Source organism: Mandrillus leucophaeus, unplaced genomic scaffold (assembly GCF_000951045.1).
Source record: "Mandrillus leucophaeus isolate KB7577 unplaced genomic scaffold, Mleu.le_1.0 Scaffold35, whole genome shotgun sequence".
Taxonomy (NCBI): domain Eukaryota; kingdom Metazoa; phylum Chordata; class Mammalia; order Primates; family Cercopithecidae; genus Mandrillus; species Mandrillus leucophaeus.
The window spans coordinates 887,176-909,751 of record NW_012103698.1 but is presented as its reverse complement, the minus strand read 5'-3'; the positions used below and the strand labels follow the sequence as shown (position 1 = coordinate 909,751).

General features: G+C 41.5%; 2 protein-coding genes and 1 long non-coding RNA gene across 4 annotated transcripts in view; 1 reads left to right on the top strand and 2 right to left on the bottom strand.

Moving 5' to 3' along the window:
* CDAN1 (codanin 1) overlaps positions 1-95 on the bottom strand; it is a 13,338-nt gene extending 13,243 nt beyond the window's left edge. The window contains exon 1 of the mRNA XM_011989334.1: positions 58-95. Within this exon, the coding sequence (XP_011844724.1) occupies positions 58-95 (38 nt within the window). The remainder of the gene's footprint in view (positions 1-57) is intronic.
* A 1,160-nt stretch (positions 96-1,255) lies between these two features.
* Positions 1,256-5,724, top strand: LOC105546134. The gene is made up of 2 exons (XR_001007047.1): positions 1,256-4,098; positions 4,526-5,724. It is a non-coding gene; the product is annotated as an uncharacterized LOC105546134 (long non-coding RNA).
* Positions 5,725-6,467: 743 nt separating this feature from the next.
* TTBK2 (tau tubulin kinase 2) overlaps positions 6,468-22,576 on the bottom strand; it is a 175,728-nt gene continuing 159,619 nt past the window's right edge. For both annotated transcript variants that reach the window (XM_011989224.1, XM_011989225.1), the window contains 2 exons: positions 14,368-15,641; positions 6,468-8,761 (listed from right to left, as the gene is read on the bottom strand). In XM_011989224.1, coding sequence (XP_011844614.1) covers positions 8,299-8,761; positions 14,368-15,641 — 1,737 coding nt within the window. In that variant the 3' untranslated portion in view covers positions 6,468-8,298. The remainder of the gene's footprint in view (positions 8,762-14,367; positions 15,642-22,576) is intronic.

The window sequence follows — 22,576 nt, the reverse complement described above, 5'->3', positions numbered from 1 at the left end:
TCTTCTGCTCTAAGCACATTCCTTCAAGAGTTTAAGTTTCCTAGATCCAACTGGCACCACCCCAGAGAAATTATAAAGTTAATCCAATCTTTCATTTTGACTTTTTCTCAAAGGCCGATTTTTCAATCCCTTGGCCGAGCAGTACCTATCGGCTTTTCAGCGCTCACCATCAACTGATTGACCATTTAGGACAGAATTATTTCTAGGAGGTTCTTAATAATCTCCAAGCCACAACCCTTAAAGTGCCTCGGGCCACCGTGCACACAGAATCTCTTGTATGTAGCTTTATTTACTTAAATGGGTTTACATGAGGTTAATACTTCAACTATTTTGCAGTTTAGATGTCAGTAAGTATATCATGGTTAGCTTCTGGGAGCTTGAGGGTTTTTTTTCCTTTTTTGTTTTTTGTTTTGTTTTGTTTTGTTTTTGAGACAGGGTCTTGCTCTGTTGCCCAGGCTGGAGTGCAGTGGCGTGAGCAGGGCTCACCACAGCCTTGGCCTCCTGGGCTCAAGCAATCCTCCCAACTCAGCCTCCCTAGGGCTACAGCCCAGCTAATGTTTTGGCGCAGAGGGGGCAGCAGATCCAAAGTGCTGGGATTACAGGCGTGGGCCACCACGCCCAGCCTGAGTAATTTGTTTTAATCTCCTTTACTTTAATTTTATTTTGAGATGGAGTCTCGCTCTGTCGCCCCCAGGCTGGGGTGCAATGGGAGGCCAAGGTGGGCGGATCATGAGGTCAAGAGATAGAGAGCATCCTGGCCAACATGGTGAAACCATGTCTCTACTAAAAATACCAAATTTAACTGGGCGTGGTAGCTCGCGCCTGTAATCCCAGCTACAGGAGGCTGAGGCAGGAGAATTGCTTGAACCTGGGAGGCGGAGGTTGCAGTGAGCCAAGATCATGCCACTGCACTCCAGCCTGGGTGACAGAGCGAGACTCCATCTCAAAAACAAAACAAAAAAACCCGAGAGAGCATTTTGGAGGTTGCTGTTTAGTGAGAAATCAAGCAAGGGAATCCAGGCGGAGAAAACCAGATGGCACTAACATTCCAGGTCAAACCAAACCAGGAGGGGTGAGGCAGTGCCCTTGTGAATGCCTCCTGAGAGTTCCTCTGGTTCAAAGGAAGGTTAAAGGTGGAAAGATGAGGGTGGGGGTGCAGGAATCTCTCTAGTGGTAGAAGGGATATTTCCTACGGAGAAGTAAAAAGTACCTCCAGCCAGACAGAAGAATGGACTAAAAAGGAGTTTTTAATATTTTACTTTTATTGGAGGAAAACATCTCCTAACATCCGTGCACCCTGGTTTTCACCTGCAGGGACACTGAACGCCTAGTTTCTATTCAGTCCTGGGCTGCTTTTTCCAGGGAACTTCTAGATGTGGTACTGCATTTACAGTAACACTGTCTGCTCCCAGTTGATCTTGTAACATCTGGTGTATTCAATAACTTTATTAAATTAGAAAAATAATATTTTCCACTTTTGAAATCCAGACCATCACACAAATAGAACTAGATTTTGCATGCGGAATGAATATTTTATTACTAGGGTATAAAAATAAAATACAAAATAATTTTAAAACAGAACTTAAAACACTGTACAAAGCTTTAATATGATACAAATGGGAAAATTAAATAAATAATTACACTTTTCTGTACAGGTGGCCTATACAAAAGCACTCCAGGTTTCTGCCAATACTCTGTCCTTGGTTGCCTGAGCAAAATCGTATAAAGGGAGCTGCTTGGAAGGAAAGGAACACAATGAAACACCTCTGGAGGTATTTCAAAGAGTAGTTTCTCATCTCTCTGATTTCAGGAAGAGGAGAAGAGAGGGAGAGAAAAGTGGAATTATTAAAGTCATCTAACTCATTGGTCTTGTTCAACAAGAAAGAATTCTGGTTTGTGGCTGAATCTGATTTAACAGCTGCCAATAGCTCATTACTTCTAAGATGTATATCTAATTCAAAACTAGACGCTCCCCCCTCCCTCTTTTTTTCCTAAAAGCTGGGAACTTGTAAGTAAATGGCCTAGTGAAATAGACACTGGCTATTTTAGAAAAAGGGTCAGAAGGTGGACCAGGAACTATGTATCAGGGAGAAGTAAGCGAGGCACAAGCCCAGGTCATCTAGGCTGTGTTTATTCAGTCCACCCAATCCAATTTCAAAGCCCCAAGTGGGCCAGGGTTCCCTTTATCTTCCCACCTTTGTATTTCCGAAAGCTTTCTCACCTCAGTGGACTACTTTGTCTGATGAATAGTTCAAAGAGAACATTGTTTTGGAAAAAGTCCCAAGGGCTTTCCCCTTCCTGGGTAGCTCCCTACAATAAGTCAAATTCAAGTTCTGGTAGCCTTGTCTACCCCTCGTAGGCGAGTGAAGAATGCCCACAGAGTCCAGATGTGGTGAAATGCTGCGCATGGATTCCTCAGGATTTAAACTGCATATTATTAGAGAAAAAGAGCATTCTATGGCAAGGGTAGTCTATATAAAAACTTGGTTTACTCAATGTTTTTAATTAGGCGAGTGAACACTTATGTACATAATATTGAATAATATTAAACTAATAAAAAGAGAGGTAAAATTCCTATCCATTGTAATTGTAAAATTATGTCATCAGCAAATTCTATAGTCACATGGGCTCAAAGACCTGCCTCATCCACTCTTGTTCCCTAGGTCAAGGGACCCAGAGCCAGGGTACCTGGGAGGCATGGTCAGCATCGCCAGTGCACATACATTCTGTGCCCATACTACCACTAACGCTCCCAGCTGAAGAGGAGGCAGAAAACCGTTACGTTGCACAAGGCCATGAAAGGAAAGGCTCCACTACTTTTACATGTTACCTTAAGACCAAAGATCCAGCAAAGTCTAAGGCAATACGCTACTCATTACTGAGTTATGTTACTTTTTTGCTATTCAGTGTCTTGAGATTGTGTGGAAATTCAGGGTGACCTGATCTTGTCACATACTTTAATTTTCTGATCCAAATTTGCTGAAAGGGAATAATTAAACATTAAGCTTACATATTTTTTTAAGTAGGAGCAGACAATCACAACTGAATTAGAAGACGTCTTAATGAGCATAAACTTTATTTTTGTTTTTCTTTTTTTTTTTTTTTTTTTGAGACGGAGTCTTGCTCTGTCGCCCAGGCTGGAGTGCAGTGATGTGATCTTGGCTCACTGTAATCCTCCGCCTCCCGGGTTCAAGTGATTCTCCTGCCTCAGCCTCCTGAGTAGCTGGGACTATGGGCGCCCGCCACCACACCTGGCTAATTTTTTGTATTTTCAGTAGAGACGGGGTTTCACCCTGTTAGCCAGGATGGTCTCGATCTCCTCACCTCGTGATCTGCCCGCCTCAGCGTCCCAAAGTGCTGGGATTACAGGCGTTGAGCCACTGCGCCTGGCCTTGTTTTTCTTTTTAAAATTTCTGTGAGCTGCTCTAGAAAACTAAAGGGCCAAAACTTTACTGTCATAATTCCACGTTCAGTCAGGGATTTCTCAGAACTGCGGTGTGCAGCATCCAGACTCCCCTTTATGTGGCTGGGGATCCCTGTGCCGTGTCCTGGGCTTACCTAAGAACTACAGGAATTCCCCATGTGCCTCCTACAGTTTTTCTAGCAGTGTGGGTAATGGACTCTGAAGGTTCCTGAGACTTTGTTAAACTTCTCATAATTCCAGAGGGAAGGCCAAAATATTAAGAATACTCAATGACAGGCTAAGTTTCCATCTACTTCCTTATCTCAAGTCACACACCAGAGTTCCACTGGGTGAGGACAGGGAAGTGGAATGTCCCAACAGCCTCTTAGGGTTTTCATGCATTAATCCCCCCATATGGGCTGATGGTTGGAACTGCCTTTAGTTCTCTAAGTAAAGGTCTAAAAATGCACCTGTGGTTTCTGAACTTGGGTATATGCTGATACATAAGGACTACCATAGAAGTTACATGCCTTAATCCTGTAATACTTTCATGTGGTATCATTCTGCTAATATATTGTCTACAGAGCCAAACCCCAAGTTACACAGTGCAACAGTACTTGTCAACCACTCCATCTCCTCAGTGACACAGGTGCTAAAGTACCTCTCCCCTGAGGCAAAGTCCCCACACATCTGTGGTAAGTGCACATAAACAGAAATGGGCAGATTTTGAAAGTGAATGCAAACAACTTAATTCCAAAATACATAAACATGACAGAAGTCTAACATATGCCATGTTTTGATCAATATAAAGGAATATGTTTTTAATGTATAAAAAACTTTGATCTTCAAGACTAAATCTAGACTTATCTACAAATAAATAAATTTTCAAACAGCCAGGGGAAAATGCATTTTTTCCCTGAGTCTCACTAAATCGTTCTGAATTCTGCTTCTCCTATCACCAATTCCTAATGTCATGTTAGAATGTAGAATTGTCTGCTCTTGGGAAAAATAAAGCGTCTGTTTTTAATTCAAAGCTCTTGGGTATAGAAAAACTAATTACGGTTTTAGCTATCTGTGTCTGAGTTTGTAAAACATGCACCAATGTACACTTTCTCCTTGTAGACTGAATGCAACTATAGAAATATTAGCATAAAAAATATGTGGCCTGGAAGAAATCTCTGATGATGCTGAAGAACCTCAAGTTCCCATCATGGCTAGGAGTCAAGAGAAGGAGACGCTGCACACCTAAGTGCTGAATTAGCAGCCGAGGCTTTAGTGTTTGAAAGCAAATAATATAAAGTGAGTAATGACTACAGTGGGTGTCAATTACCATTTTGCTACTTATGTAGGACTCGATTAACTTGGCAACTTCTACAAAAAACATTCACGTCACAACATGCAACTTAGAAAACAGTTAATGTAACTGCGCCACTGTCAGCAAGGCCAGCTTGCATACCAGAGTTAAGAATGAGAGTACCTGTCTGCCTAGGGCTTAACATTCAAAGACATTTATAATCTGTGTTTTAAGGTTAAATTTTATATGACCCAGTTTTCCTTCTTTGTTCACTATCCACTAAAATTAAATGCCTCTATGCTGTGCAAGAAATCACAATGTATGATTTTACTATTTCAACCAATCCATAGACCCTGGGGATTTGGCAGCAGAATTCAGGAGAAATGCTACCTAAAGTGATTGAGCTGTTGCTAATTCTACCTTCTGTTCCACTCAAGTACTTCCAGGGACTAACAAGGGAAGGCGAGGGCAACCGTGACTGACTAGGTAACCGGCTATTCTATTGTGGCAGAAGAAACCAGGCAGTACTTGATTTTCAAAAGATAATTTTAACTGCTGCCCTATACTACTTTTAGCATAGTTTGGCTTGACCTTAATAGCCATGTCCCTCATCTTAGGTAGAATAACCAAATCAGTTTAAAATTACTTGATCTATGTCACTGAAACCTGAAATATGCCATCACTAAGAGAACCCCCAAATAAAAAATAAAGAACTAAAAAACACAACCAAACCGAATCAAACCAAAAACCTCATTCTCTGTATCATACTTTAAAACAAAAATAAAAATCCCTGCGTCACAGGTGCTTGCTCAGGGCTGCCAACTTCTATTTTTCGCCTGACAGACATCTAAAAGTACAAACTATGCTTGTAAAAACCAAAAAGTAAATGTCTACATAGGACGGTACTTATAAGCGGACCTACTGATACCACCTATGATATAATTATGTTTTCTTTTGAAAGTATCAGAGCAGAAACGTCTTTGGTTAATTCTTTCCTCTACATGCAAAATAACATATTCTTACACGATGAGACTGTTTCTCTCTGGATCTTGATGAGTTCATCAAGGCCATTTAGAAAAGGGGACAACACACTAGAAAAGCTGAGATAAAAATGGAAGGAACCAAGAAAGAGAGAAAACATTCAGTTGCCACGTTCCCATCGCTGTCAGTTCCAAACGCCGGCAGAGAAATGCCAGTAAGAAATAAAATCTCACACACATACCACAGTTGTAGCCTCATCAGCTTTTCCAATGATTACTACTAGCATATTTCTGACTAAAGGGGTCAGGATTTAAAGCTAGCTACTTTTAGCAACAGAAATATGATAATTTCTTCATTATTCCCCCAACCCCCTGCAAAAAAAATGAGATGAAAAGAGGAAAGTAGAATGGCAATTTTTAAGAAATGTTTCTAAAATCTGTCAGACTCATCATTATCATCCCAGTTTATCCACTGTAACTATAAGGAGAGAACTATGTGATTAACGTGACAAATCTTTGAACCAGTATTACAAGCATGTCCCCGTAAGTTTTTCCCTATTAAAATCTTTTTGAAATGAAAATTAAATTAAAGAACCTATCTTGGCTTGTTAAATACTGCCAACCCTTGCATTGTACACAGGGAAGGCAAGAAGACTCTGAGGTGTCACATGCCAAGAACATATTTTCAGAAAATGAAGATAGGCAAGGCCCAAGTATACATGAGGCACACAATAGAAAAGGAATTTCGCCATCTGTGATCTCGAAATTACAAATGGAGAATGACAAAGAATGAGTCTATATAAGGATATGTCTCTCTATATATTTATAAATATTTATATAATTTACCATGAAGACATGCAAGTAGTGTTACAGCAACTATTATACAATATAATACAGAAGGACTGGACTTCCAATATTACAGTTGCTTTAGATAAACAGCAAATATGTCTTATCTATTGCATTCCTCTGTAGTGTTTGAAACTGGAGAGAAATTAAGATTCCACACTATGCTACATTTCTTATAAGAGACGTTATATGCCTCAATGGTGTTCTGAGTTTGTTTTTTTAAAAAGCTCAACATAGACAAAGAACAAGAGAAGTTCAGTGCAGCTTCAGGGCAGCTTTGATGCAGCATTAGAAGATGTTCACTTGGGGAGGAAATGTATTTCTTTCTTTTTTTTTGTTTCCCAATTCAACTGTGTTAGGTTTGGCAGCAAACACAAGGTCAAACAGAAAGCACAGATGTTTGCTAGAAGGCAAATTTCAACAGCAAGCAGACCAATCTACCTGACCTTAATAAGGTCTTTACAACACAAAACACCTAGAGAGTATAAAAGAGCCCATTTTAAAAGTCTGGTAGACTTTTTGCCTGATTCCTATTAGAAGAGTGAGATTAGAACAAGTATCTTTCTCTTTACAGCTTCATGAATTGAGATTATATGAAAATCAGGCCAAGAAGCCCAAATATTGAACTAAAACACAGGAGAAGCAGGTAATAAAACATTAAAAAAGAAATATTTAGCCTAAATTTTTCCCCAGATATTAATTCCTTATTGGCTAAATGTAGAAAATACAAAGTTTGAGGATTCTAAGCCTCAGTAATATATCTAATTGATTTCTAAATCTCAAGTCACATTCCAAAGCATTGCTTCCCTTGTATCGTCCTGGAGGCTGATACCACAGATAGCTGGAGCCCAGAAGACTCAAGGAAGCAGCTCACTCTGGCCAGTTTCCTTCTCAAGTTTCTAAAGGAGGACACTTAACAGGGAGGAAGGGGCATCTTCTATCTTGAAGGCTATTACCCCACACTTACTTTCTCTCCCTAAACACTAAAGCCTGCAAAGTAGCTCTAGTTAGACTTTTCTTTCCTTTACCTAAGTTTCTTATTTTTCATAATAAAAACGTAGTAGGTTAAGACCTGTTACTCTAAAAAAAAACCAAAATCAGGGACCTGAAAAAAAGTAATTGGATTTGATAGTACAATTAGGACCATAAAATAAAAGCAGAGAGACTGAATCAGATGAGACATACTAAACTTTAAAAAAAACATCTGAACTCCAGGGAGGGTACTGGGAATGAGGCAAAGGAAAGGTGTTCATTCTCAATACACGAAATAAACACACAAGCCAAATATACATGAGTACTGGCTCCCTGGCAACAGACTTCTTACAAAATCTAATATCTGACCAATGACTCTCCAGGGGGGGAAAGTTTTGAATGAAAATATCAAACAAGAAGTTTCACTTTTGCTATATAATCTTTGAGTTGAGGCTTAAAAAAATTACGCAACCCCCCTAAAATTCCATTCTATCTCCTATCCTCAACTCTTTTGTTTCAAAGGCAGCTTAAAAAATGAGAGCTCATTTTAATGAGTTTCTCCCCCTTGGATTTTTGCTCTGTTTTTCCTTCTTGTACAAAGACATTGATTCCTAATCTGCTTGCTGCCTGCCTTAGGTAATTCCTTATCATGTATTTATGTCTTCTTATAAATAATTGATCATATTACTTTCTTTTGCAAGAGAAGATCAACACTGATTTTTTTAAGTAGACAGTACAGGGACACACATGCATCAGGTTTAGGAGGAAGATCTCACACCTTTCAAAGAGATGCCGCCTGGCTCCTATCTGCTGAGTTTACTGGCTGGCTTAGTCTTCCCTGGGGGGGTTTTAGTGCTGGCTGAGTGGTGGTGAAGGCTGCCGGATCCTTTCAGGCCATTCTTGCTGGGTTTGCAATGCTCCTGTTGGCAGGACCTCCTGGAGGAGGAAGATCCTGAGTGGCTGGGAGGTGACTTGCTTCTCCCCAGATGTGGGGATGAACTCCTCTGGTCATGGTGGGGCCGTCCAGCCCTAGATGGTGAGGAACTAGACGTGCGAGGCAAGGATGAGCTTCGAGGAGAGGCACTGGGACTCCTGCGAGGGACAACTGGACTCTTGGGTGGTGTTTTTGGATTGTGAGGAGATCCTGGACTCTTGGACTGAGTAGTGCTCCGGGGTTTCTGAGATCCATTTTGAAGAATTTGGGCCAGGCGGGAGAAAAGGTCTGAGTCGGAGTTACTACTCCCTAGGACTTTGTATCTGCGTAGCCTTAAAAGAACAGAGAAAATATATTTTTATTTTAATTCATTTCAAGTGTGCCTAAAAAGTCAGAATGTCCCAAAATCATAATGTGAATGTGTAGAAATCAGAAAATAGACTAACAGGATACAGGGTTACTCTACTATATACTAGTTGTATGACCCTGGAGAAATTCTTTAATCTTTCCCTGCTTTCAATGGGAATACTGTCTGTCTCATAGGGTCACTGAACAGACCAAGGGCAGTGACCCAAGTACTTAGACGAACATCTACCATGAAGAAGCCCTTAAATGATATTAGTTCCTTTCCTCCTACGCCATGTTTTACTCTGCTAATTTTCAGATGAATTTAATTAATTGTCTCTAGCATGTTAGCACATAAGACAGAGAGTAAACTATATTGTGTAAGGATGCTAGGACAGGAATCCTACAAACACAAAATCCCACAACGTAAGTGGTTTTTTTTTAATTTTTTTTTTTCTGCCAAGGCTCTGTCACCCCTAAGTCTTCAACATGAACTACACTAAGCAACAGGAGGAACTATAGATAAATGTACATTCCACTCATTTAATAATTTCCAAGAGAAAAGAGTAGTCATTGGCTTCTGTGGAGCTCAGTTTGTACTCCTGTTAATAGCCTGGGATTAAGGAGGGTGGATGCTGGAACTGACTGCCCCCCACCCCCTCACACTGGCAACTGAGCTTGGGCCTCAAGCTGTACCTGTAGTGCACCTGTAGTGCACACCTGGCTAATTTTTGTATTTTTTGTAGAGACAGTTTTGCCACATTGCCCAGGCTGGTCTCAAACTCCTGGGCTCTAGCAATCCTCCTGTCTCAGCCTCCCAAAGTGCTGGGATTACAAGCATGAACCATAGCGCCTGGCCCCTGGGCCTCAGAATTCTAAGAGTATTCATATGAACAGCAAATGTGTTTCTTGTCCTAAATGTCTTTCTGATTTGGCCTAAGAATCAAAGAAAATGGAACATATAAAAGTGTCTTTATGAACTATAACGCAGTGGTCCCCAACCTTTTTAGCACCAAGGACCAGTTTCGTGGAAGACAATTTTTTTCCACGACGGGGGGAGGAGGGGCAAGGATGGTTTTGGGATGAAACTGTTCCACCCCAGATCATCAGGCATTAGTTAGATTCTCATAAGGAGCACACAACCTAGATCCCTCCCATGTGGAGTTCACAACAGGGTTCGCGCTCCTATGGGAATGTGATGCCACTGCTGATCTGAGAGGAGGCGGAGCTCAGGCAGTAGTGCTCACCTCCTGCCGTGCAGCCCTGGGGCCAGGGGTCTGCTATACAGCAGTCTACGATATATTTTAGTGGCAATGCCAAATTATGTAGTGAGAAGGACCCTAGGGCCCCTGTAATAATAAAATTATGCTAATAGAAAGTATACAGCAAAGGAATAGACAAATGAATGGAACAGAGCATTGAATCCAAAAAACATTTCCCATGTTTCTATGGGAAATTAGTATTAAGATATCACTAACTACTTGGAAAAAAACTTCACATCATATATAATGATAAACTTTAGATAGACAATACATTTATACACAAAGCACAAAACTCTAAAGGTACAGGAAATTACTACCTTTTAAAAAAATATTAGGTTTGAAGGACCTTCCTACGCATGATATAAAACACAATTAATAAAAAAAATTCAGTTCCATGAACACTAAACTTTTGTATCAAACAAAAGGCACTACAACCCAAGTTAAATTCAGACTAGGATAAAATATCTTTGATATAATTTGTAGAGAAGGGGGTTAGTTACAGAAAGTAACCCAGGCCGGGTGCGGTGGCTCATATCTGTAATTCCAGCACTTTGGGGGGTTGAGGTGGGTGGACAGCTTGAGGTCAGGAGTTTGAGATCAGCCTGGCCAACATGGCAAAACCCTGTCTCTACTAAAATACAAAAAATTAGCTGGACATGGTGGCGGTGCCTGTAATCCCAGCTACTCGGCAGGAGAATCACTTGAACTTGAGAGGCAGAGGTTGCAGTGAGCCAGGACTGCACCACTGCACTCCTGCCTGGGCCACAGCAAGATTCCATCTCAAAACAACAACAACAACAACAGTAACCCAATAGAATGTTTTGACATGAAGACAGCCAACAACTCATAAAACGATCCTCCCGCCTCAGCCTCCCGAGTAGCTGGGAATACAGCTGTGTAGCACCATGCCTGGCTAATTCTTATAGAGATGAGGTTTCACCATGTTGCCCAGGCTGGTCTCAAACTTCTGGGTTCAAGCAATCTGCCTACCTCAGCCTCCCAAAGTGCTGGGATTACAGGTGTGAGCCACCACATTTGGCCCTGGAAAGCACTCTTCACTGGTTTACCACCTCCCGATATTTTCCCCTCTTCCTCAAAATAGAAACATTCTGTGGTCAAATATATCATGATAATATTTAAATAAAAAGTATAGCATGCAGTAGATACTAAAGCAGTGTCTTTACTATGTCTGGTTGTACATACCATCAGACCTATGGAAATCTTCTATAGGATTTTTTTGGTTTAATTCATTATAACCAAGATAAACAGCACTGTTACCAGGGTCCATTTATCAAATCATGGACCATGTGTTCTTCACTAGCATTTGACATCATATTTGAAGCACTAGGAATCTGCCTCCCCACCTAGGCAACTCCATTGGCAGAATCTGTCTGATGTAATTATCTTGGAAATCTGGAGTCTACCGAAGGCTTGCAACTTCCAGGAGAAGGCTTGGACTGTCAATAACAGTTAATTTTAGTCTATTTCAGATCTTAGCACATCCCCCATTCCTGGCCCTGTGGCAGGCAGTTGTGCACTTATTTCTGGAGCAGTTTGCACACAGCTTACAAGAAGCAGGTGGGCAAAAAGAACCCTGTCCTCCAATTACTGGGAATCTGTGCTCTGATTACTCATAGCTGGTTCTGATCACAGAAGAGCAGAGAAAGAGGTGGGTAGTCATTCTTACATTTTTCCCTATTGTTACAAACTGGTTCTCCTCTGGCTGAAGTAACTGCTAGGGGACTGAAAGGGCCAGTGCTCTTTTTTTCCTTCCCTCATTTTTCTTTTTTCCCTTCTTCAGAGCCAGATATTAAAGACTTGTGTATTCAAAACCAACCACATATACTGGGGAAATCAGAAAGCTATTATGCTTAGCCAGAAAAAAATACAGGCTTAGAAAAGGTCTGAGACCTTAGGTTTACATCTCAGGGTGGTCCTCAGCACAGAGACAGTCTACAACCATCAAAAAACAAACAAATTAGCTAGGTGTGCTGGCATGCACCTGTAGTTCCAGCTACTCAGGAGGCTGAGGCAGGAGGATCACTTGAGCCCAGGAGTTAGAGGCTGCAATGAGTCATGATTATTCCACTGCACTCCAGCCTGGGTGACAGAGTGAGACCCTGTCTCAAAAACAAAAAGAAACAAAAACAACCCCCAGCAAATCCTGAGGAAAGGGGAAAATCTTATTTTCAGAGTTACCATATTATTAGATTCAAATATCCAATTTTCAACAAAAAAAAAATAAAAAAAAACATACACAGAAACAGGAAGGCATGGTCCATTCAAAGGAAAAAAAAATCAACAGAAATTGTATCTGAAAAAGACCTGATGGCAAATCTACTAGACAAAGATTTTGAAACAACTGTCTTAAGGATGCTTGAAGAACTAAAGAAAGACACGGAGAAAGTCAAGAAAACAACGTGTGAACAAAATGGAAATATCAATAAGAGACAGAAAACCTAACAAGAACCAAAAAAAATGGAACTGAAAAGTACAATCACTAAAATAAAAAATTCACTAGAGGAATTCAAAAGCAGATCTGAGCAGGCAGAAGAAAAAACACAGCAAACTTGAAGACAGGACAATGGAAAGTATTGAGTCTGAGGTACAGGAAAAAAAGGAATAAAGAAAAGTAAACAGAGAGTAAAGGGCCTGTGGGGCCATCAAGCAGACCTGCATGCACACTGTGGGAGTTCCAGAAGGAGAAGAGAGTAAGAGGCAGAGAGAATACTTAAAAAGAAAAAAAAAAAAAAAAGGCTGCAGACTCCCCAAAAGTCGTAAGAGACATGAACATACAACATCCCAGAAGTTCAACAAACTCGAAGTAGGATGAACTCAGAGACCCACAATGAGACACATTATAATCAAACTGTCAAAAGACAAAGACAGAGAATCTTGAGATTCTCAAAAAAATTATCAGAACACTTCTCACCAGAAACACTGGAGGCTGGAAGTACTTTAGTACTTTAAAGTACTTCTTTTAAAATACTACAAGAACTGTCAACTAAAACCCCGTCTCTACTAAAAAAAAATACAAAAAACTAGCCGGGCGAGGTGGCGGGCGCCTGTAGTCCCAGCTACTCGGGAGGCTGAGGCAGGAGAATGGCGTAAACCCGGGAGGCGGAGCTTGCAGTGAGCTGAGATCCAGCCACTATGCTCCAGCCTGGGGTACAGAGCGAGACTCCATCTCAAAAAAAAAAAAAAGAATCTTGTATCTGACAAAACTGTCCTTCAAAAATGAGGGAGAAATTAAGACATTCTCAAATAAAAGCTAAGGGAGTTTGTTACCACCAGACCTGCCTTGCAAGAAATGCTAAAGGGAGTCCTGTAGGTTGAAATGAAAGGATGCCACACAGGAACTTGAAGCCATATGAAGAAATAAATATCTTAATAAAGGCAAACACATGGACAATTATAAAAGCTAGTATTTTTGTAAGAAGTCTATAACTCCACTTTTTGTTTTCTGCATTATTTAGGAGACCAATACTTTCTTTTTCTAACATTGGTTTGTAACTCCACATTTTGTTTTTTACGTAATTTAAGATATTAATGCATTTAAAAAAGTATTAGTTTATGTGTTTGAACACACAATGTATAAAGATGTAATTCTGTAACATCAACAACTGAAAGGAGTGGAGACGGAGACTGAAAGGAGCAGAGTTATTGCATGATATTGAAGTTAAGCTCATATAAATCCAAATCAATGTTATAACTTTAGAACTTAAGTGTAACACAACAATGTGAATGTACTTAATACCACTGAACTGTACACTTAAAAAAGACACAGCTGGGCACAGTGGCTCAAGCCTGTAATCCCAGCACTTTGGGAGGCCGACGCAGGTGGTTCACTTGGGGCTAGGAGTTTGAGACCAGCCTGTCCAACATAGCGAAACCCTGTCTCTAGTTTAAAAAAAAAAAAAAAATTAGCCTGATGTGGTGGCAGGTGCCTGTAATCCTAGCTACTCGGGTGGCTGAGGCACGAGAGAATCTCTTGAACCCGGGAGGCAGAGGCTGCAGTGAGCTGAGATTGAGCCACTCCACTCCAGCCTGCGTGACAGAGTGAGATTCTGTCTCAAAAACAAACAAACAAAAAGTCAAGATGCTAAATTTTATGTTATGTGCATTTTACCACAATAAATTGGAAAAAATAAAATGATTAACCTGGATCAATCTGATTACTTCCACTGCACTAGGCTGTAAGGCCTGGGAAAGGCAGGAAAGAAAGATACTGAGAAGAGGGTAACACAGAAATGATGCCATTGGTGGAGTACAATAAAGCAGATCTAGAAATGGTGTCACACACTTAACACAGGGAGAGCACACAGCATTACCTGGCTTCTACTCCAGGCCTCGTGGGTGGCTTTCCTGGTGGTGGCCGAGGAAAGAACTGAGATGAAGTTGAGCTATTGACTTGATCTGTGTTGACCCATGAAACTGGCCTTGGAATTTTGCTCTTTCTAGACTGGGAGATGATGGGTGACAGAAAGCTATCTTCAGCTGACCTACTCAGGTGAGAATCTACTGTCAGTCTTGAAAAGGGAGTGAGCACTTCCTCCTCACAAAAGGTAGCAGGAACAGTAGCTAGTTTCTCCTCTAGCAATTTATCAGAGGCACTTGAGAGGTCGCCAAGGAAGGACTTGAATTGTCTTTTTTCCACCAGAAGCTTGACTAGGTCTGGCTGATAAGCTTTCTTTTGGAGGAGCTTTTCTTTTGCAGAAACCGAAGAGGATGATTCCAAAGTTGAGTCGATCTCTTGTGCCAAAACAGGGATTCGGCTGTGTCTAGTTACAAAGGATGACCTAACCATATCCTTCCGGGTTGGGGCACCATGTTCATTCTCTGAAACACAATGAAATAGTTCTCCATTTCTAGGGGTAATTTTCTCTCTCTTACCCTCTTGGTGCAAAAAAGTAGAGAGGTCTCCTTGATGACCCGGCAAGTCTTCACTCATGATGTCATCATCCTTAGATACCTTATTTTTTTGTATTTCTGCCACCTGGCCTATCTGACCTTCAACATGTGGGTCAATGTCTCTGGGAGAAATTTCTGAAGTTCCAACTGTCAGAAGCTTCATTATCTCATTATTTTTGTCTTGATTTGGCACCACACTAAAAGTCTGTGTTTTTGTCACATGAAGAGGTTCAGTAGTAGCTGAGTGATCCTTTTCCACAATTACCAAATCTCCTGGGAGAGAGGAGATCTCCATACAATGCTGCCCTCTACTTAATTTCTCATCTTCATTATCTGACTCTAAAAGGATGCTTTTCTCTTCAGTTTCCCCAGGGAGATTTTCAAATTCTCTCACAACTAGTCTGTTATGATCAGGAAGTTCTTTTGGTCCCAGGTCTTGAGATTTGTTACTTTCTCTAATGTTGGGTAACACGTCATGACCAATGTGATCTATCTGAAGCCCCAAATCTGTTCTGCTTCCTCCACTAGGAGGTTCACCCTCTGTCACAGCCAAGCCAGAGAAGTTTTCCCTTGGAGAGTAAAGTTCCACAGTGGGCTCCATGGGCTGAAGATCTTTCTTCTCTGGCTGCTGACCATAATGAAAGCTTCCTGAAGTTGACTGTGTAGATGCCACAGAAGGTCTAGGAATTGTAATCTGGAGAAGGGGGAGAAAAAATTAAAATGCAATTATGTAAAATATCAATACAGATGCATGCTGTGAGATTTAACATCTCAAATTCTAATTTATAGGAAGAACACAGATGTTGACCAGGTCTGCGCAACTTATATGAAAAATGAACAATTCTGAATAACAATGAATGACACTTAAGCTACCCTACTCAGAAACTGCAGAACAGTCTCTCCTGGTAGGTTTATCCCTGCCCCTTCTTTGGTGTGCTGTATGCTCTGGAAGGCTAATTTATACAGATTGCACCATCTGGGCTTCCTTGCTTTCTGATTTGTGGTTAGATCTGCTCAATGGATGGCACCAACAGACAATCAGAGGGTTAGAGGAAAGAGAGGGCTGGGTAATGATTATCCTTGCTTCCCCGCTGAGGACTGTGGCGCTGGTGACGGCTACATTCCACTATCCTGGCCACAGCTCCCTTCTTGTGGCCTCTCTCTCAGCTACTACCCTCATCAAGTTCTGTTTACACCCACTTCAACTCCCCTTTCAGGACTCATGGTAGGAATGGCTCCCTCTGTTGCTGGTCCCATTGGCTTTCTTAACTCTGCCCATACATCTGTAAAAAATTCCTTACATTAAATTCTCTCCAAGTCCCTTTGAGTATGCCATCTATTTCTTGCCAGAATCTAGATACAGGATTACAGGAAAAAATTACTGGCACATAATTGTTCACTGAAAAACTCCAAATTTTCATGCATTTTGTTGTTTTCCATAAATTCTATTAAATACTAGGATTATTATATCTTCCTATAAGTAAAGACATACAAAGATATTTAGTAATGTTTTATGATTTCTCTAATTTTTTCCTTTTTTTTTTTTTGAGACAGGGTCACCGTGTCACCCAGGCTGAAGTATAGTGGTGCGATCTTGGCTTACTGCAACCTCTGCTTTCCAGGCTCAAGTGATCCTCCCACCTCAGCCTCCTGAGTAGCTGGGACTACAGCATGCACCACACACCTGGCTGATTTTTGCATTTTTTGTAGAGATGGGGTGTCACCATGTTGCCCAGGCTGGTCTCGAACTCCTGAGCTCAAGTGATCCATCTGCCTTGGCCTCCCAAAGTGCTTGGATTACAGGTGTAAGCCACCACACCTGGCCAATTTTTTTTTGCGGGGGGGGGTGTTGTCTTGCTGTGTCACCCAGGCTGGAGAGCAATAATGCAATCTTGGCTCGCTGCAACCTCCGCCCCCTGGGTTTAAGTGATTCTCCCTGCCTCAGCCTCCAGAGTAGTTGGGACTACAGGTGCCCGCCACCACACCCAGTTAATTTCTGTACTTTTAGTAGAGATGGGATTTCACCATGTTGGTCAGGCTGGTCTCGAACTTCTGGCATCAGGTGATCCGCCCGCCTTGGCCTCCCAAAGTGCTGGGATTACAGGGGTGAGCCACTGTGCACAGCCCACACCTGGCCAATTTTTAAAGATCAAGCGGGCTGGGCGTGGTGGCTCACGCCTGTAATCCCAGAACTTTGGGAAGCCAAGGCAGGCAGATCACCTGAGGTTGGGAGTTCAAGACCAGCCTGGCCAACATGGAGAAACCCCGTCTCTACTGAAAATACAAAATTAGCCGGGCATGGTGATACATGCCTGTAATCCCAGCTACTCAGGAAGCTGAGGCAGGAGAATCACTTGAACTTGGGAGGCGGAGGTTGTGGTGAGCTGAGATTGCACCACTGCACTCCAGCCTGGGCAATAAGAACAAAGCTCCATCTCAAAAAAAAAAAAAAAAAAAAAATCAAGCCTATGAGAAGTGAAACTCTACCCCTCTTCCACTGAGGTAATTTTAATTCTATATGAGTAAGATTCAACATCTAATAAGAATGTCCTTCCTTAAGATACCTAAAGTTTTTATATTTTCATATCACCTAAAGTGACATGTAAGCAGGCTGAAAATAACTATATAAACTGATAAAGAAAAAAAGTCTTTTTGAGAAATCAAGTAAGTTCAAATCACTTAATGAGACCCATTAAGTTCTAGGAAAACTATAGAAATTGGTCTGAATACAATGCAAAATGAATTTGGATTAGTCATGGGAGATTTAGAGTCAATCTCTAGTCCAAAGACACCAAGAAACCATGTGGTTCCAGGGTCAGCTAAGATGTTTATATCTATTTCACTTCGTGTCAGGAATACTATTAGTTGGACATGGATATGTAAAGCTCATGGACATGCAAAGCTTGTCCTAAGTCCAGCCCAGGAAAAATACACCTAACTAATGTCCTGGAATAGCTCCCAAATGCAACCAGGGTCCTGAGGATCTTTCAGGCTAATCCAAGACAGGCAATTTGGGTTTAGATCTAAACTCTTAGCATAAGCGCAAATCTAAAATTACCTTGGGGAAAAAGCATTAGGTTCTATTGGTGCTGTTTTCCTTCAGGAAGTTATCTCATACTTCTGTTTTAATTATTCTAAAATAAATTTAGACAGATGGCAATTTTCTAGTATATTTTGAAAGTGATTTTGAAATCTAAAATTTATAGTAATTCACTTTTCAAAATTTACTTTAGTAAATGGACCCAAAAGTGACCATAAGAAAAGCAAATGTAAAATTATATTAAATGTCAAATAACAGGGAGATGATAACCTATATCCAAAATCGGGCCAGGTGTGGTGGGTCACAACTATAATCGCAGCACTTTGGGAGGCCAAGGCAGGCTGATCACCTGAGGTCAGGAAAGTGAGACCAGACTGGCCAACATGGTGAGACCCTGTCGCTACTAAAAATACAAAAATTAGCCAGGCGTGGTGGTCAAAAAAAAAAAAAAACCAAACAAAAAACAAAAAAACAGTCACCTCATTATTACATGTAATTCTAACTACATCAGCCAAAATGAACAGGGCAGTGCAATAAAAATAATACTTTAGGCCGGGCACGGTGGCTCATGCCTGTAATCCCAGCACTTTGAGAGGCTGAGGTAGGTGGATCATCTGAGGTCAGGAGTTCGAGACCAGCCTGGTCAACATGGTGAAATCCTGTCTCTACTGAAAATACAAAAATTAGCTGGGCGTAATGGCGGGCACCTGTAATCCCAACTACTCCGGAGGCTGAGGCAGGAGAGTGGCTTGAACCCGGGAGGTGGAGACTGCAGTGAGCCGAGATCGTGCAACTGCACTCCAGCCTGAACAACAGAGCGACACTCTGTCTCAAAACAAAACAAACCAACAAAAACTCCATTGGTCTTCTGAGATTGAAGCTAGGGTTGAATTTCTACAGTTCTGAGATTAACTCATTTGAGATTCAGGATATAAATGTGTATATATGTATGGTATAAAAAAAAGAGTGACAATCTTATACATAGAAAATATATATGAGCCAAGCAAGCATGGTGGCCTGTGCCTATAATTCCAGCTACTCAAGAGGCTGAGGCAGGAAGATTGCTTGAGCCCAGGAGTTTAAGACCAGCCTGGGCAACATAGCAAGACCCCGACTCAAAACAAAACAAAACAAAACAAAAACAAAAACAGAAAAAAAACCCAACAATAAAAATATATATGAATCACCAGACAGGAGAATTTTTCTTGAAAAGATTCTGAGCAATTATGATAAACTGTGCATAAACTACTCTCATATAATATTTTCATAGTACTTTAAATTTCATAAGATATTGCCTAGATCATTTTTACAAACCCCATTTCATAGCTCCTTTGTATTTTAATTGGGTACTATTATAATTTGATTATTATTATTCTTATTTTTTTAGAGACAGAGTCTTGCTCTGTCACCCAAGCTAGAGTGCAGTGGTGCAATCATAGGTCACTGCAGCCTCCAACTCCTAGGCTCAAGCAATCCCTCCACCTCAGACTCCCAAGTAGCTGAGACTACAGGCATGCGGCACCACACCAGCTAATTAAAAAAATTTTTTTTTTGCCCAGACAGGGTCTCACTATGTTGCCCAGGCTGGTCTTGAACTCCTGGGCTCAAGAGATCTTCCTGACTAGGCCTCCCAAAGTGCTGGGATTACAGATATGAGCCAAGTGTGCCCAGTCAGAGTACTATTACTAATGCAAATTCACAAATGAGGACAAACACAATCAAGAAGTCATAAATAGGACTTCAGGATTTTGAAAGTTGTACACAGCACAGTACAGCCTACTGACATGTTCTACACACTCTCAAATAAAGTTGGGGAAACTGAGTCTGCAATAACATTATCTGACAAAAGAAAAGGAGAAAACCTAGGATCAGTAGTTGAGTACAGAGAAGAGAAAGCTAATTCTAAATGTAGCTGCAAATAGCTTCCTTAAACTATAAAGACATAAAAGCAATTCTCATACTTGGGGCGCTCTACAAATGGACCAAATAAATAATCTGCCAGTAAGCCATATGCATCTTTTATATCTTTAATTTTCATAATTCACAAATATTTCATTACAGCATTAATCAGATCATTTCCTTTATTCTGTTCTGTAATTGTATCATGTACATCTTTCTAAAGAATTAGAAAAGGATCTCAATATCTTCCATTTCTTTCACAGTTTCTTAGTTCTATTAATGCCTAGTACTAAGTTTGACCAAAATTAGTGTCTTAATTAATAGTTCAGGTAAAGCAGCTTCACTATTTTTCAGTCACCCCATGTTTCAAACTAGCCACTAGTGAGAAACAATGAACTGCAGACCAACTACCATTTGCATTTTAACTTATAAATTATCCTTTTACTTTTCTCTCATTCAAGGATTGTAATGTTACTAAGATAATAAAAACTTTGTAAAATTTAACATCCATTCCGAATAGCCTTTCTTCCAAATGAAAAGAATGTGGTATATGAAATTTCTATGTCTCATTTTTGTTTGTTGACAAAGACAAATAATTGAGCAGAGATATACATAGTAGAATAATCTATTGGTACCTAATACAGCCTGGCCTATTAAGGAGTTAAGTTTTAGCCATTCAAATTCCACCATAGACCTCTCTTGTCTAAAGCAGCTTCATATAATACTTTATAGAAGTGTTGAAAATTATAGGCCGGGCGTGGTGGCGCACACCTGTAATCCCAGCACTTTGGGAGGCAGAGGCGGGCGGATCACCTGAGGTCAGGAGTTCGAGACCAGCCTGACCGACATGGAGAAACCCCATCTCTACTAAAATTCAAAATTAGCCAGGCGTGGTGGTGCATGCCTATAATCCCAGCTACTTGGGAGGCTGCAGCAGGAGAATCACTTGAACCCATGAGGCGGAGATTGTGGTGAGCTGAGATCGTGCTATTGCACTCCAGCCCGGGTGACAGAGTGAGTCCCCGTCTCAAAAAGAAAGAAAGAAAAAAAAAAAAGAAGTCCAAGAAGGCAGAATGGAGGCACCCAGCTGCCCCGCTACCCAAGCCCAGATTGGACTGGAGTCAGGAGGGACTTCCTGTTGTGGGAAAAAGAAGCAGAAGAGCCTCATCAGCCCTCACTGCCACTGCAAACACCTACAATCCTTACTACAAGAGTACCCACAGTACTCCCAAGCCTGGAGCCTAGTTTGGAGAGCTGCCAAAACTTCACACAGCTGCTTTGCTCCAGATTAGGAGAACAAGGTGAGCATGCCCGCCCACACTTGTGAGCCAAGCTGCCACAGCTTAGTGCCACCCAAAGGCCAGAGCCACTTCTGGAGTATACTCTGTTCTGGGGGCCAGAAGACACTGCACCTCTCTAGCCCTTGGGCTCCATCTTCATTCCACCAAGATCACACAGGTGGCTGGTGTCTACAATGTCATGACCCTGACTGCTTGGAGCCTGGGCTCAGGATCAGCTGTGATTCGAGTCCTGCACAACAGGAAAACTAACTCCTGCCATGCACACTTCTAGGTAGAAAAGCAGTCTGGCAGTACCACACAGGGCAGACACACCCTTAAGCAGGAGAAGCTTCCAAACCACTGAGGAGCTGACCCACCCTCAGGTCAGTGTATGTGCCAGCACTCAGGGCCAGCTGGCTCAGGCCAGCTCCTGGCAGATACACCCCCAGGCCAGCTGAGCGGCTGCACACCTGTGCCTTGGACCTGAGAAAAACAGCCTGCTGAGCCTGCCCCTGGCAGGTATGCCTCCCAGACCAGCCCAGCAGCCATGAGCCCATGCTCCTGGTTAGAGTGACAGCACTGTGGCCCCAACCCCAGTGAGCCAGACTTGAAACTAGCTGACCCACTTGTGTGTACATGCAGACCCTGACCTAAGAAGCAGCCTGGTGAGACCACACTCAGAAAAACCATGCCAACAGTGCCACAAACTCTCTCACCTTAGGCCACAGAGACACTTGCAAATATCACCAGTATGGGTTGCAGCTGAAGAAATTGCATGAGGACTACACTATTGCATCCACCTAGCATCAAAGCCAAGGCACCCCACCTAATTGCTACCCCAAGACCCAAGTCTTTCCCTATGAAACCTACTCCATAAAATTGGGAGAGTCAACTGTTCCACCAGATGCATAGAAATCAACATAGGGACACATCAAACATGAAAAAGCAAGGAAATATGACACCTTCCAAGAAATGATAATTCTCCAGTAAAAGACCCCAATCATAAGGAAATATACAAAATCTCAGAAAAAAATCTAAATAATAATTTTAAAGAAACTCAGTGACATACAAGAGAATAGAGACAATTCAATGAAATCAGAAAAACAATTCATGATTTCAATGAGAAATTCAACACAAATAGATATCATAAAAAAGGACCAAACAAATCTTAGCACTAAAGAATTAAATGGGCCGGGTGTGGTGGCTCACGCCTGTAATCCCAGCACTTTGGGAGGCTGAAGTGGGCAGATCACTTGAGGTCCAGAGTTCGAGACCAGTCTGGCCAACATGGTGAAACCCCATCTCTACTAAAAACATAAAAAATTAGCCAGGTGTGTTGGCATGTGCCTGTAATCCCAGCTACTCAGGAGGCTGAGGCAGGAGAATTGCTTGAACCAGGAGGCAGAGGTT